We start from the raw sequence: 14,353 nt of genomic DNA, 5'->3' as shown, positions 1-14,353 counted from the left end.
GTAAAAATTAAAATCCGACAATGAAAAAAAGAAACTCATGCAGACTAGATTGACAAACTCTCTTCCTCTTTTTCGTATCTCATTCCATAAGTGTCTTCATGGAGTATAGAGAGATTGAGTTGCTACAAAATTGAAGTTGGCATATTTAAAAATCAAATCATGCAGCTTATTAATAACTTGAAAAACTTTGGTGCCTTCATGATGATGATGACGAAATCTAATATTAAAAATTAATACCCTCGTATCATTTAGCATGATGTAATTAAAACAAGCAAGCAAAGTTTATGAGCTGCCAACATGTTCTTGAGCTAAATAACATAAAGCTTTCATATGCAATGTCCTCAAGTTTGAATGCAAATTTCTATGCCAATAAAACTGCTGCGAACCGACAGAAATATCACAACAGAAGACTGAAAACTGATTGTGTCTATGATAAGTGCAGCAACACAATTTTGATGAACACCACAGTCAATGTATTGGTAGAACATAGTAATCATGCATATTAACAAAGGTTATTATATCTTAAGAGGCAACAGAGATGCTCTGTCAAGAGATCATATTTGCTCAAGATCACAGCACTTGGTTATAAGATCAGAAAGCAGATATTTTTTCATCAACTAGTATGTCTGGTGGATCAACTCTGTTATCATCGGCAAGGAGGTCCAGCAGAGTTGAACTGGTCTGCTTCCATGCAACAATCACACTTGACCACATTTTCTCAAGCATGCGACTCCCTCTTCCTGGTATTCTTGCCGTGTTATCCAGAACTCTGGTGTGTCCTGCTCGTTCAAACCAACTTATTAGCAGTAGGTTGAGATCAGAAGTTATGTTGAGCTGTGTAGGCTTAATCAGATGTTCCGTAAACTACTCATGCAAAACCAATTGTGTATATAATAGTAGAGAATCTGCAAGATTTATGAATTAGTTCCAATCATATATCATGTAGTGCATGCACAACATACTTCCAATATTCTGCCTGTATCACACTCAAGTAATGTACAGACAGAAGATACCTTCATGATTCCAGCAAGGACTGCACCTCCAAGGTAAACCATGTGTTTCCTTCGTGGAGGGTCTTCAATTCTCAACCTTAATTTCTGTCCAACCACAGAAGAAAAGCATTAAAATATGCATCAGAAGATTTTCCAAGCTTATCTTTTTTTTTTGTAAGAAGCTTATTTCTCAACATTTTTCCGCTGTAAAACAAATAGTAGAAAGCTGTTAGGCCAATCGTAAAACATCAGTACTTGAGCTAGATGCAGTCTCCAACAGTTATGGGACCAGCTGGTTTCGAAGCGTCAAAGTCAAGAACAATATGTTGCTTCCAACAGTAAATACAAAGGGTTTAAAACCTTGCAGGCTGGCTGCATTAAGATCTTGCACAAATGTTAAAAAGATTTTATAATTCATATGCTAGCACCATCCTAAATCCTTGATTAACAATTCTTCATTTTGGAAAATGAACTATGAAACTTAAGATGCAAACTTTAATGTCATGAGGAAACATGAAAACACAAATTGCGAAAAATGACTCGGCCACATTTATTTTAGTAGTACCACCTTTTTTGAACTTTGAAAATTTTTAAATCTCAATTATACATAACCAAACGCACCTATAATACATAAACTCAGATAGTTACTACAGAAATGGTTTCATAATACAATATTTATCAAGTTGTGAAAAATGTATGAAAAATTATCGAAACACTAAGAAAATAAATGCCAGAAATGGTTTTTCTAATTGCAACCATCATCATCATCTGCCAATTATAGATTGTCTAATGATTCCTGGTGGCACTTCAAGAATATGCAACCAGAACTGTGCAGGACTGAAAATCAAGTGGCTGAACAATATTGGGCTGATCTTATGTTTACCATGCCAGTATTAGTGCCAGGCTAGACCGGTACATACTACTCAATACTGATGTACTAACATATGGTACACTGAAAAGTACCAGTATTTCGAAGGTGCAGTGGAGGAAGAGGAGGGAGGGAGAAGAAGAAAGAGGAAAGAAGGAAGAAGTAGAGGCGACGGAGGAAGAGGAGGAAGCACGAGAAAGAAGTGAAAGGAAGAAGAGGAGGCAATGGAGGAAGGAGGAAGAGGAAGGGAGAAGAGGAGAAGAGGAAGCATACCCACACTGTAGTGACGGGCGATTGCACTAGGAGAAATGTTAAGGGCTTGCATTTGGGGCAAATAGGGTGCTTGTATGTTTTTAAATAATTTTTTGATAGTTCATACCAAGGATCACCTTCTATGGTAATTGAACCTGTTTTGATGATCTATTGGACCAGTGCATACCGATCGGTGTCAATATACCATGTGTTGGTATGCCGATATGTACCAGTGTTAGAGAGAAAGAAAAGGAGAGATAATAGGAAGGGGAGGTGGATGAATAGTGGAAGAAGAGGAGGAAGAAGAAGTGGTATAGAAGAAAGAAGGAAGAAGAGGAGATGAGGTGGGACGTACCTGGGAAGGACAAGGAATGCGACAGTACAGCATTGGCACCATCATCACGAAACAATGGCAGCGACGACGGTGGCAGCATTGAACACAAGAAGAGGGCTTGCATTTGATTTTCCTAATTTTTATTTTATTTTTTTAATTATGAGTTAGAAGAGCCATTGCATTTTTATTTTTTTATTATTTGTATATGGATTGGACCGCCTAAAACGAGGTGGTTCATGCATTGGCCCACTCTCGAACCGATATGTATTGCTCATTTCATACCATTTCATATCATTTCAAGCAGTACAACAATCATTGGTTTAGACTGGACTATTAAAAATGGGGGTGGTTCGCGTATTGATTCACACCTGATTGGTACATGTCATCATTTCATAGTCTTAACTCAAACAATAAAATAAACAAATTATGCAAATTAAACATCATCCATAGAAGCTCAACAATTTGCCACTTGTGAAAGAAATGAATATTAGTGAGAATTGGAACAATGATATCACCTTCAATCCATCCTTATTTCCCTTTAGCACTACATCAAGATAGCGTTCAAGAATCTCCTTCTCCAAGCTGTTCACAAATAAAAAAGACATCATAGGCATATGCATTCAATTAAGGCATAAGCATAATCTTGAGTATCAATTTAAAAACATTTAATAATCAATGCACTATAAGATAAAGATACCTTCTCAAAAAATAGGACATTAAACTTGCTTCTTAATTACAGATGAACTATCAAGCCGACATCACAATATGACACAAAGTTACATACACACGAAACACAAATGACTAAGGATAAAAACGAGACTATTTCTTAGCAAATGATTTGTATAACCAAAGGATTTGTATAACATTAGGATGATCATTGAACTATAGATATCTTCATATTGTAGTGGTCATATGGCTACATGCGACGGGAAGCTGCTAAAACATTTCTTTCTGAGATGATTACATTTGATCAGTAAGATGACACCTTCTAGTGAAGAATATAATAAGTTTTCCCACTTCAGCACAATGATAAAATATTTTCCATTCTTCTATGGTTATGCTTACATTAAGAATAAAAGCATTGTTGAAAACAAGAGAGCCATGAAATGAAAGGGAGAATATGGAAACGGGGTAAAATAAAGATACTCGTGATGTGTAATTGCTACGCAATAGGATAAAGCATTTATAGTTGGAATGATTTCATTTAGTCTCTGTATTAATGTTCAATGAAATGATAAACGAACTTTTTTTCATTTGCTAAGATGCCATTATCACTCTCAACCTCAAATTTCTAGTCAGTAATGCCCACCACTGTTTTAAGCTTATCCAAGAGATTTTGTATTAATTTCTTTTTCACAAATTTTGGTTAAGCATAAATCTTACGGGTGTAAGCTAGGAGTAAATGTACGAGTAACTAACAAAACCAGGAAAGTGCTGCAAAGGCAGACATATTGATGCAATCTGCCTACCCAGCAATAACATATACCTCTGGTCAAATTAGGACATATAAATTATAACACCATAAAAATCAATATAGAGTTTTGGACTAACCGACTAGGTAATCCAGGATACATGGTGCTCCCTCCACTAAGAACAATATGTTGGTAGAGCTGCCAATGTTAAATCAAACCGAGTGAGAGAAGCACCAGATAATGAGCAACAAAAATTTAATTCTTATTTCTTAAGGATAGCAAAAGAAATCTGTCAATAAGCTGACAATGGAATACTTATGTGATACAAGTTAAATTCCAGGAAGATGTTGATGCATGATTAACAAATTCATAAGTACTAGTTAAAATTATGCTTATGAAGACATCCATCATATTACTGGCATATACAAAAGGAACAACGCGATAAGATTGTAGAGCCTTCCAAGAAAGATAAGAATAAACTTTAGAAATAGAAGCATAATTTTGGACATTAAGGACAAATAGAGGTTACAGTTCTTTTTCTTCAACATGATACTAATTAGCATATTATTTGATCAACAACTTCCATAAGAATATTCAGTCTATTAGAGGCTACTGAGTTTATTATCTGATATGATGCCTATGCCTATCTAATTAAGAGATAATTTCTCAAAAGAAAAATGAAAAAGCGGCAACATATTTGGATGTAATTTTCATAGTTGCTCATAACATTCCCATCTTCCAGGAGAATGAAGATTAAAAATTACCTGAGATCGCCAGCTAAACCCTACCAGCATATGCTTGCTCTAGTATGGTGTCAGTGACAATCTCCTCTGTTGAAATTAAAAGGCCAAAATTATTCCTTTTTTAATTTATATTTCATATGCATCCTCATAGCCAGAGAAGAACCCCCTGCCTCCTCTATTTTTTATCTCTACAGTCTATATATCTCTTTCTCTTGTTATTCATAAGTTTCCCTAATTTGTTTAGCTTAGGCATTCTCTTAAACTGGAATGGGTGCAGAGAAAGAAATTTCCACATGTACTGAACTTTTCACTAACTGGCGTAACAATGTGCCACAAGAAAGCAATCCAGGCTAAAGACCTAAAGGTCATGGCATATCTCTTGATGACCAATTTAATTAAGCATTTTAAGCAGAACAAATGGAAAATGGAGCTATCTTTTTAGATAAACAAATGAACCAATAAAGTCTTCAGCTTAACCAAAAGATAATGTGCAATAGCACATAAAGCAAAAAACTGACTCAAAAGTACCAGAACAATAAATAGTGAATTCAGCAATCAGACCATCAAGATTTGGGCAAAATAAGATAATATCAGAAATTTAATATGTCCATCAGTTCAAGAAAGATTTTTTCAAGACAGTGATAGTTATATACAAGGTATGCAATACCGTACCGTACCGATGTTTCGAGGTTGGCTCAGTATAGTACAATACCGATGTATCAAGCGGTACACCAGGGCATACCGAGCGGTACATCAGGATGTACCAAACAGTTTTATATATTTTCTTCTTTACTGTAGTACTGTAACACTACTACAGTATAATACTGTAGCACTGTAGCACGTTCCGTCCGGTACCGGGCAGTCTACATACCGGTATGCCGTCGGACCAGTATGTACCACCCATACCAGGCGGTACCATTCGGTACTGCATACCATAGTAATATAAATATGATTCTGTCATTTGTGAACCCATCTAACAGATTCTAGAGGAAGCAATATGCATACCATCATCCTATTATCAATATCCATTTCCTGAATGCAACGGAAAGCCATGTCTGCCATTCCATCACCTTCGACATCAATAAGTTCCTACATCAAAGGCTATATGTATTAGCACTTGAAGTCATAGAAAATTGATATGTAACAGATAGCATGTAAAAGGAAGGACACTGGATGACTAAAGCTGTAAAGCTAAGAATGGATGTCATAACATTCTTTTGCTCAGAAATTGAGACATGAGAGACAGTTGAATATATGATAGACATAGGAAATGGCTATACCTTGCCAGGTTTTTCAAGCATTCATATACTTGATATCTAATATAATTTTCATATAAATTTCAAATGAAAACTAAAAGTAGGAGTAGCTCGAGCATTTATGCACTATATATCTAATGAATGATTAATTTTTTAAAAAGAAGCAAAAAAATTAGTTTATGGTATCAAAAAACAATATATTGCTTAAAAAAGAGAACTTTCCCAATAATTTGTGCTCTTTTCTCCAAGAAGATTAACATAATATATTTTTGACCTTGTTATGCACTTCAATGACTTTGATTTAGATCTATTATCTATTATGTTATATGTAAATGCTTATTCTAAACAACTCCTCACCCCCTAGCCGTCGCCCCTTTCTTCTCTCCCTTCAAACAACGAAAGAAATAAGAAAAAAAAAAAGCACACAGTTTATGGTTCCATTTTTTACATAAACATTACAATATATAAGTTAATACAATACATAAACTTGCATTGGAACTAAGAATGGCTTCAATTGAAACTGAAAATGAAAAAGATTATACAAAACAGTGAAACATATAACTCTTGGAACATGATAAAATTGTGTTGATCACAGCAAAATGTTATTAATGAATATACAAATGCATGCACATACTGGAGTGAAAAGGGCCTCAGGAGCCTGAAACCGTTCAGTGCCAACTTTAATAACTCTTCCATCTGGGAGCTAATCAAATAAGAGCAGCAACAAAGTTTGTTAGCAATGGGGACAAGTAGCAAACTGTAATATAATATATGCATCTTACAAGAAAGAAAAGCATCACATATTGACAACACAAACATGGATGAGTATTATAAAGCCTTTTTGTTTGTCAAATTAAAATTTTCACCTCATCTAGAAAAACCCTCATATCTTAGATAAATATAGTTTTGATTCTTCATAAGCAGCACATAGTTTAACAAAATAACATATATGAAGATGGATGGAAGGATTTGTTTCCTTAGTAATGATACAAAGGTCAGTTATGATGAGAATATACAGAAAACCAATTATGTCACCAAGTTCTTCATACCAACTGCAATTTTGGTCAAATAAATAGTTTATTTTCATTATTGCTTGGGTTACTATGTAACGCCAAATGGATGGTGTAAATTGTTTCCTACAATGTCCTATGGACATATAAATCATAATATAATTTCCATATCAGTATATTTCTGATGGATCAAGGACCTTTTTTTCCCATTAACCATCGTCTTAACTCTTAAGTATATATACTATGACACTAGTATTATACCAGCTAGGTTACTCCCCTGCTCAATGATTGTTTTTAGCCAAAAGCTCAATTTCTATAAGTAATTCTTTTCCAAATTTTGACCATTTAAGTTTCTGCAGGTCTCCATTTTGCTGAATTTTAATAAGTTCCTGTAACAGAGAGACTGGCAAATTGAAAGCCCATTGACAGAAGATGGAAAAGGAATCTCGAATATATTCTAATAACTCAGCAAGTAACTTATGACATGGAGATAATTACATGCAATCTTCTGGTCATGGTAACTTAGTGGAGATGATTAGATGAGTACAGTTATAGCCAAACATCAGATAAGATCATAGTATATAATTTTCAAAAATATATGACTACTTCATAAACTATTTAATCTATGTTACATCATGGTTCAGTCAAGTAGAATTATAAACAAAGATAAAATAAAATAAAACAGTGAATTAACTTATACAACTAAAGGCCTTATAAATCGATAAAGATAAATAGGACGTATTTTCTGAATGGAAAAGTATCATCAATAAACATGGTGCACATCAACAAATTCATGCTTATCCTCAAATCCAAGCCAATACAATTTTCACTTCCCAGAGAGCAAGACAGCATGCCATTAAAAGGCTATTCTTTTGCAATCTTGGTGACCAAGATTATAGTCATGAAAATAATCTCTCTACTAGTAAGGATAAGGCTGCATGCATCAACCCTCCGTAAACCCCACTTTGGCAGGAGCCTCATGCACTAAGCTGTCTTTTTTTCTTCTATCATTCATTCATTTTTATCAAAAAGTAAAACTTAGATTTGACAAACAAAAGAAAGGCAAAAGAACTTTCAAGAAAAATACTGTGGAGACAGATCTGAAAAGCTCTTGCTGATAAATATGAAGATGAGCTGAGGGGAAAATTAACCAGTTGGTGACATGCTTGTGATAACAAGGTAATTCACTTACAGTGTAGTTCTTAACAAGAATAGTGGTTTCTAGTCCTAATTGATATTCACGCTTGTAGTCATAGCTGCAAAAGATTATTAAAGAACATGAGCTAAAATATTTCAAGATCATCTATATGTAATTAGAAAAATCAATTAACTAGATTTTGGGATCATATTTACCTGATGTAACATAGTTTCTCCTTTATTTCCCTTACAGTTTCAAAATCTGCAGATCTATTCATGGCATACCTTTGGAAAATGATAACCAGTGGGATAAGTAGGACGAGATGGTCAACGACACAATATATTAGATGTTGAATCAGTGACAATAATGGCCATGGTGGTAAATCTTACCCTCTACGAGAGAGCAGATCAACAAGATATGATGTTATATGCCTTCCAGCTACATTCATTCTTTTTGTTAGATGTGGAAAAGAATAACCATCAACAACTGGCACCTGAACACAATAGATAACTAAATTTTGTGAAATTACCATATGTACTTTAAACAAGAGACACAAAATGATGATTCTTTATATTTCCTCAATTCTATCCAGTACCACAGAATGTTTCATGTCACTGACTAAAGATCAAGAAGTAACAGTCAAGACTATCTTCTTTTTATTTTTTTATCTTAATTTAGCTCACATTCACAACATTAGTGCAAAAAGGCAAAGACAACACAACATGAGGCCCCAGCAATGCAGGTTCTAGGGCCATATCTCATTCTATCTTTACTAATATATCAGTTGGGATATGGAAACTGACAACAAGTGGAGTTAAGGGCTCATTTTACAGCACAACTTGTTAATTATTCATGGGAAAATAATACAGAAGAAACTAAATTAAATCATACCACATGGGTGACACCATCACCAGAGTCGATGACAAGGCCAGTCAGCAGACCTGTCAAGCAATACAGACAATCAAGAGAAAAGTGGTGAATGTGAGTAAATAAAAATAGAAAAAGGTCTATATTTTGGATAGTTTTCACCAAGAAAGACCATGTACTGCATCCCAAAATTTGTGGTAATAATCTTAAAACGTACAACTGCAATTCCAATTAATGATCTATGGCAATCACTACAAGATTGCATATGCACCTTGAGCATATAATGTGAGAACTGCTTGGATCTGAATAAAGACACCACTGAAGTTGTATTTCTCAAACATGGTCTCTATCTGTCCTACATGAAGCCAAACTAATAGTCACTTGTTTATAAATAACATTAAAAATAACACTTGAGATATTTTACACTACTCAAAATGGAGAAAAACTTGAATATAGTAATGAAAAGAAACAATGCGTACCATTTTCTCACGGTTCTTTGAAGGATTGAGTGGAGGATCTGTGAGTAAAATCTTGCATTCACTTGGATCTATCTGAAGTAAAAAAGGAAAAGGAAGAATCCTAGTACCATTTTAACTTTACGAAAGAGTAACTTTAGCGAGGACATATAATTTGTAATAATTTAATGCTCACATGAACATTTATGAAAAGCTTTCTTAGGAAAGAGATGATAGCCTGGCCATAATTACACTGGGACTGGACTCACAAAATTAAGAAATGTACCTTCAGTTCACTGTAAAATGCATGATCCCATACATGACCCATATCATCCCAATTCTGCACAATCCCATTATTGACAGGATAAGATATATCTAGTTGGTGACGAAATTCTGCACAAGCTGCTCCCACAACAATATCCTGAATGGAAGAGGGGAAGAGCACCAATAGCTTAAATAGTCTATATTTGCTCTATATCAAAAAAAAAAAAATTAATGAATAAGCTTTAAGATCAAAGGAGTGGATAAACAGTTTCATGCTATGTGGCATGAGATAACATGGCTCCAGTACAAACAGTTTGAGTTCCCTAGAAGACTCAGGTATAGTGTGCGTGAAGTACTTAGATATCTTCCTTCTCTATCCACATGGAACATGACTGATAGACATACAATCCTATACTACAATCATCAACAAGATATAGTCCGAGTCCAGACCGTCAGTTCCTGCTCCACCAGTGATTCTTCATATCGAAGCATGGGCCTTCCAACCACACAAGGGAACACAGATGTCGGGAAGTTATCTTCAGCAAATCCACACTTCACATACTGCATTTAGATTCAAGAAGTTCAAGATCAGTCAATCTTGAGCCTAAAATAAAATATAAAAAAATTGAGGTTAGTTGTAACTGTGTCTATTGCTTGAAAATTAAAATTATCAAGTACTTGGTAGAAAAGTATAAAAGTTGCAGAACTGCAAAATTTAAACGACAAGTACGTGGTACAAGGTATTAAAGTAAACTATTTATTAAGTAGAATCAACCAAAACAATTGAGGTTAGTTGTAACTGTGTCTATTTTTTGAAAGTTAAAAGTATCACTCAAGCACATAATAGATAAATATAAAAGTTGCAGAACAGCAAAATTTCCAAAATAAGTACAAGTAAAATATTTATTAAGTAGAATCAACGAATATGACAATAACTCCCATGTGAACAGTTAGATCGTGTAAGCAATTCATGCTCAAGCAATTGAGGATACCTACAAAAGCTAGACTACCTAGGACGACCTTTTAGATTGATTAGGGTGACATTAAGCTCCAAAGTTACAACAAAATCAAGAATGAATTGGACCAGTGAACTGGTTAACAAAGCTTAGAATGCAATCCCCCAAACACACATACACAGCGGAAAAAGGAAACTGAGAGAGAGTGGAAAAAATAAAAATAAGAAGACACCACCGACATCAACATTTCATGCTAAGTTTGACTAACCCAACGAAGAATATATCTACCTTTCTATTAATTCAGAAGTCCATATAGCAGAATACTCAATTGCTTTCATTCTCATGACAGATTGAATCTTCGGAGGCAAAATATTGCAGATCGGAACTATAATTTTGTTTTGGGTTTCTTCTGCATAAATTTTCATGGATCAAGATGGCATTTTTACTGGGATCCATAAAAAAAAAAGTGCAATTAAAACCTTCGACCCAGCGGCTACATTAATGCAAACACTAAATCTTACGAAAGGAGAGACGAATTATTAATAAAATATGGGACCATTCTTGCGTTTTTTGATCCGTTTACGGGCAATTCTTGCAATCGTGATGGAATCGCGATTGAAGTCTCACAAGATGAGAAATAAAATGCTCGATTTGAAAAGCCGAGTCAATATAGATTTAAACAAGGAACAGTTGATCGTGATGTTGATATGGCCAAGATCAGCCCAACCCCAGATTGCATCACAGATCAAAACGAGACAACAGATGAAACACACAGAGAGACCGAACGATCACTTTGTAAGCAATTGAAAGTGCGATTACCCCAGTGCCGTTGTCGCAGACGACAACCTTTCGGCTGTCCATTTTTCGCTGCTTCCTGCGTTCGCTTCTCCTCTCTCTCCTTCGCGCTTTTCCTCTCTCTCTTTCGCCTCTTCCACTGCTACAACTCCAAAGCCGAAACCGGCGGTTCCATGCTTGCGAGAGAACCCCCAAAGGTGATATCCGTTATAATGGCTTTCCGTAACCTAAAGGTCCATTACAGCACTTGTAGCGGTGACTACGAAATATATATCGGCTGTACATGTCGTCGTAAGTCGTATCAACGTTGTGTTTGTACCTATTTCAAACTCGAGTTTAATTCCTATCCGTTCCATTCTACGTCTCATCATCCTGGCCGTTCGTTCCACGACCTCCTTTGTCTCTCTCGAAGGTCCTCGCACACAGACCTGGCAGAAGCCAACTACAGCAGCCCATCTCTCGGTTCCGTTCCAACATCGATGCCCACCTCCCCGTCGCGCGCCATCCGATCCCCTACTTCCCCACCCTCCTCCAAGCCGCGCCTGCAGCCCACCAACTTCCACCACCACCCTTCTACGAAGTTCTAGCAGGTAACGCCAGCGGCGGGATGAGTCGAGGTGGGGAGGCCCGGGAAGCCTATCTAGGTGAAGTTTGATGAGAATTGATTCATACCTCGGATAATTCGTCTTGACACGAGTTGTCTCATGTGCAAAGTGTCTCGTGATCCATGTCGTTGTGGTAATTAAAGGTCGTTTCTATACCTAAATGAGTCGTGGATAACTTCATGGGTGAGATATTTTTTATTAAATTCTATAAATATTTTTCATTATGTTCTACATGTAGGACATTGGTTATGAAACATTGTTTGATGAAACATGTAGTATATGAGGATATGCCGTAAGTGTTTCCCTCTTGCTTAGTTTTTTTTTTTTTTTTTGGAGGTATTTTCTTCTCATTGTATTCATAGGATTTTGTTTTAATATTTCATTCCTCTATCCCAATATTTATGATATCAAAATCAAGTTTAATCTGAATTGATAAATGAGAAAGCATCGTGACATGAAATAGTAATTCCATAAAGATTTCTCTAACCCTTTTACCTCACATCAAATAGTAATTTCATCAAGTGACTATTATGAATTTTAAAGTATCAATAGAAATATATTAGGATCAAGGACGATATTAAGAGGGGGGTGAATTAGTGTAACAGAAAACTTTCACGATTTCAAAAGACTTGTTTCGATTCAAACTGATTCCAACGAAAATGGTTTCGATTTAATCTATTTCGGAGAGAATTTGAACTTGAAAGCTTTCGTAAAATCAAAGCCGATCTCGGAAGGTGTTTACTTGAAAGTGTATGTAGGCGTAATAAAAGCATAGTAAGGAGAAGAGGTAGTTTGCTATAAAAGTAAATTGCTCAAAGTAAATGCAAACCGACTTTTAGAGTAGTTTGGTTAATGTAACCTACATCCACTTTCGGATTCCTCCTCCGACGAGGTCATCGGCATCCACTAAAGGCTTTCCTTCAATAGGTGAAGACCGAACACCTATTTACAACACTTTCTCATTTTCCTGGGTTTAGGAGATGAACCCTTACAAGTCTCACTCCTCTTTCTTGAATGGTTATAAGGCTAAGAGATGAAGGAGGAGAATTCTAACTTTTACAACACTTTAAGTCTCAAGAACTCAAGATTATGCCAATAGGTTTTGTGCCCTTTTATGCAGAAAATGATGAGGTTTTTATAGCCCCAATGGCTTCAAAAATGAAGCTAAAAAGTGTCTAATCCCGGATTTCCGAGGTCCTGGCGGTACCACCGCTTGACACCTGACATTGGACGATAGTACCGCTCAGTCTAGGTGGTACCACCGCTTGATAGAGCTCGGAGATCGAGCTCTAGTGGTACCACCGCCTAACAACGGCGATACTACCGCTGGCAATAATAACTGTCGGCAATACCACCGTCCATTCTGGGTGGTACCACCACCCAGATTTCCTGGGGCACTACTTTCCAAGCGGTGCTACCGTCGGTCAAGAATTCAGGGGCTGAATTGAGTGCTCAATTTGGCCCAATTCAGCCCTGTTAAGGGCCCAATTGGCTCCTAATTAAGTTAGTGGGATTACCTCCCAATTCTAACTTAATTTACGCTCTAACTACGACAATTAAGATATGTTTACTACACTTCTTGTTCCGGTGCATCAATTGGTCTTCCGACGAGCTTCCGGCGTACTTCCGGCGAACATCGGACGAACTCTCGGCAAGCTCCTAGACTTTGCGACGATCTTCTTAGCGAGTTCCGATGAGCTTCTATGGCAAGCTTCTGGACTTCTCGGTTGGTTCCCGCAGAACTTCTGACGAACGTTCGGACTTCTGTCGAACTCTCAAACTCCCAATGAGATCTCAATCTTGACTTTGGCACAACACCTGCTTTATGTCTTACTGCCATCGTAGTTAATCCTGCACACTTTTCTTAACATATAGATTAGATCAAACAAATTATAATTGACTTTATCATCAAAATCTGAGATTCAACAATCTCTCTCTTTTTTATGATGACAATCAATTAATGACGGAGTTAACATTAACTCCCCCTATCTATATGTCATACTTGAGAAAAGACATTCTTGAATTCAAGACCTTTGAATTCAAAAGACATATTGATAAGTTAAATTTATTTAAACTTATCAATACACACATCATGATTCCTATCATGATCTAACATTCTGAAAATGATGTCATGACATGACATCCATTTTCAAGTATGATATTTCAAATATGAAAGATAACAAAGATAGCAATTCATCATTCTATGGCAAGATATCAATTTGTAAAAATGGCAAGTTAAGCTCTAGATATCTTATGAAAGAAATTTATTAAGCAAACATTTCAAGTATCTATGATGAAATGCATTGCATACATTTGTCATCAATTTACCACATTTTGGTATTATTTCTCCCCCTTTGTCATCAACAAAAAGGAGAACGATTCAACAATACAAGTGTGGTAAAAATT

The 14,353-nt window shown here is 35.9% G+C and overlaps 1 protein-coding gene across 1 annotated transcript; it reads right to left on the bottom strand.

Annotated features, from left to right (window-relative positions):
• Positions 1 to 395: 395 nt before the first annotated feature.
• Positions 396 to 11,565, bottom strand: LOC135674148 (actin-related protein 2). The gene is made up of 15 exons (XM_065183664.1): positions 11,367 to 11,565; positions 10,042 to 10,152; positions 9,614 to 9,748; positions 9,352 to 9,423; positions 9,144 to 9,222; positions 8,897 to 8,946; positions 8,395 to 8,498; positions 8,221 to 8,289; positions 8,060 to 8,123; positions 6,492 to 6,560; positions 5,607 to 5,690; positions 3,998 to 4,056; positions 2,962 to 3,028; positions 1,014 to 1,097; positions 396 to 779 (listed from the first exon to the last, which is right to left on the bottom strand). Exons 1-15 carry the CDS (start codon positions 11,406 to 11,408, stop codon positions 699 to 701), a joined length of 1,170 nt encoding a protein of 389 aa, XP_065039736.1. The 5' UTR covers positions 11,409 to 11,565; the 3' UTR covers positions 396 to 698.
• Between the last annotated feature and the right edge of the window lie 2,788 nt (positions 11,566 to 14,353).

This window comes from Musa acuminata, chromosome BXJ1-5 (genome assembly GCF_036884655.1).
Source record: "Musa acuminata AAA Group cultivar baxijiao chromosome BXJ1-5, Cavendish_Baxijiao_AAA, whole genome shotgun sequence".
In the NCBI taxonomy this organism is placed as follows: Eukaryota; Viridiplantae; Streptophyta; class Magnoliopsida; order Zingiberales; family Musaceae; genus Musa; species Musa acuminata.
Note: the sequence above shows the minus strand (reverse complement) of the source record. Positions and strands in the feature narration are given on the sequence as shown.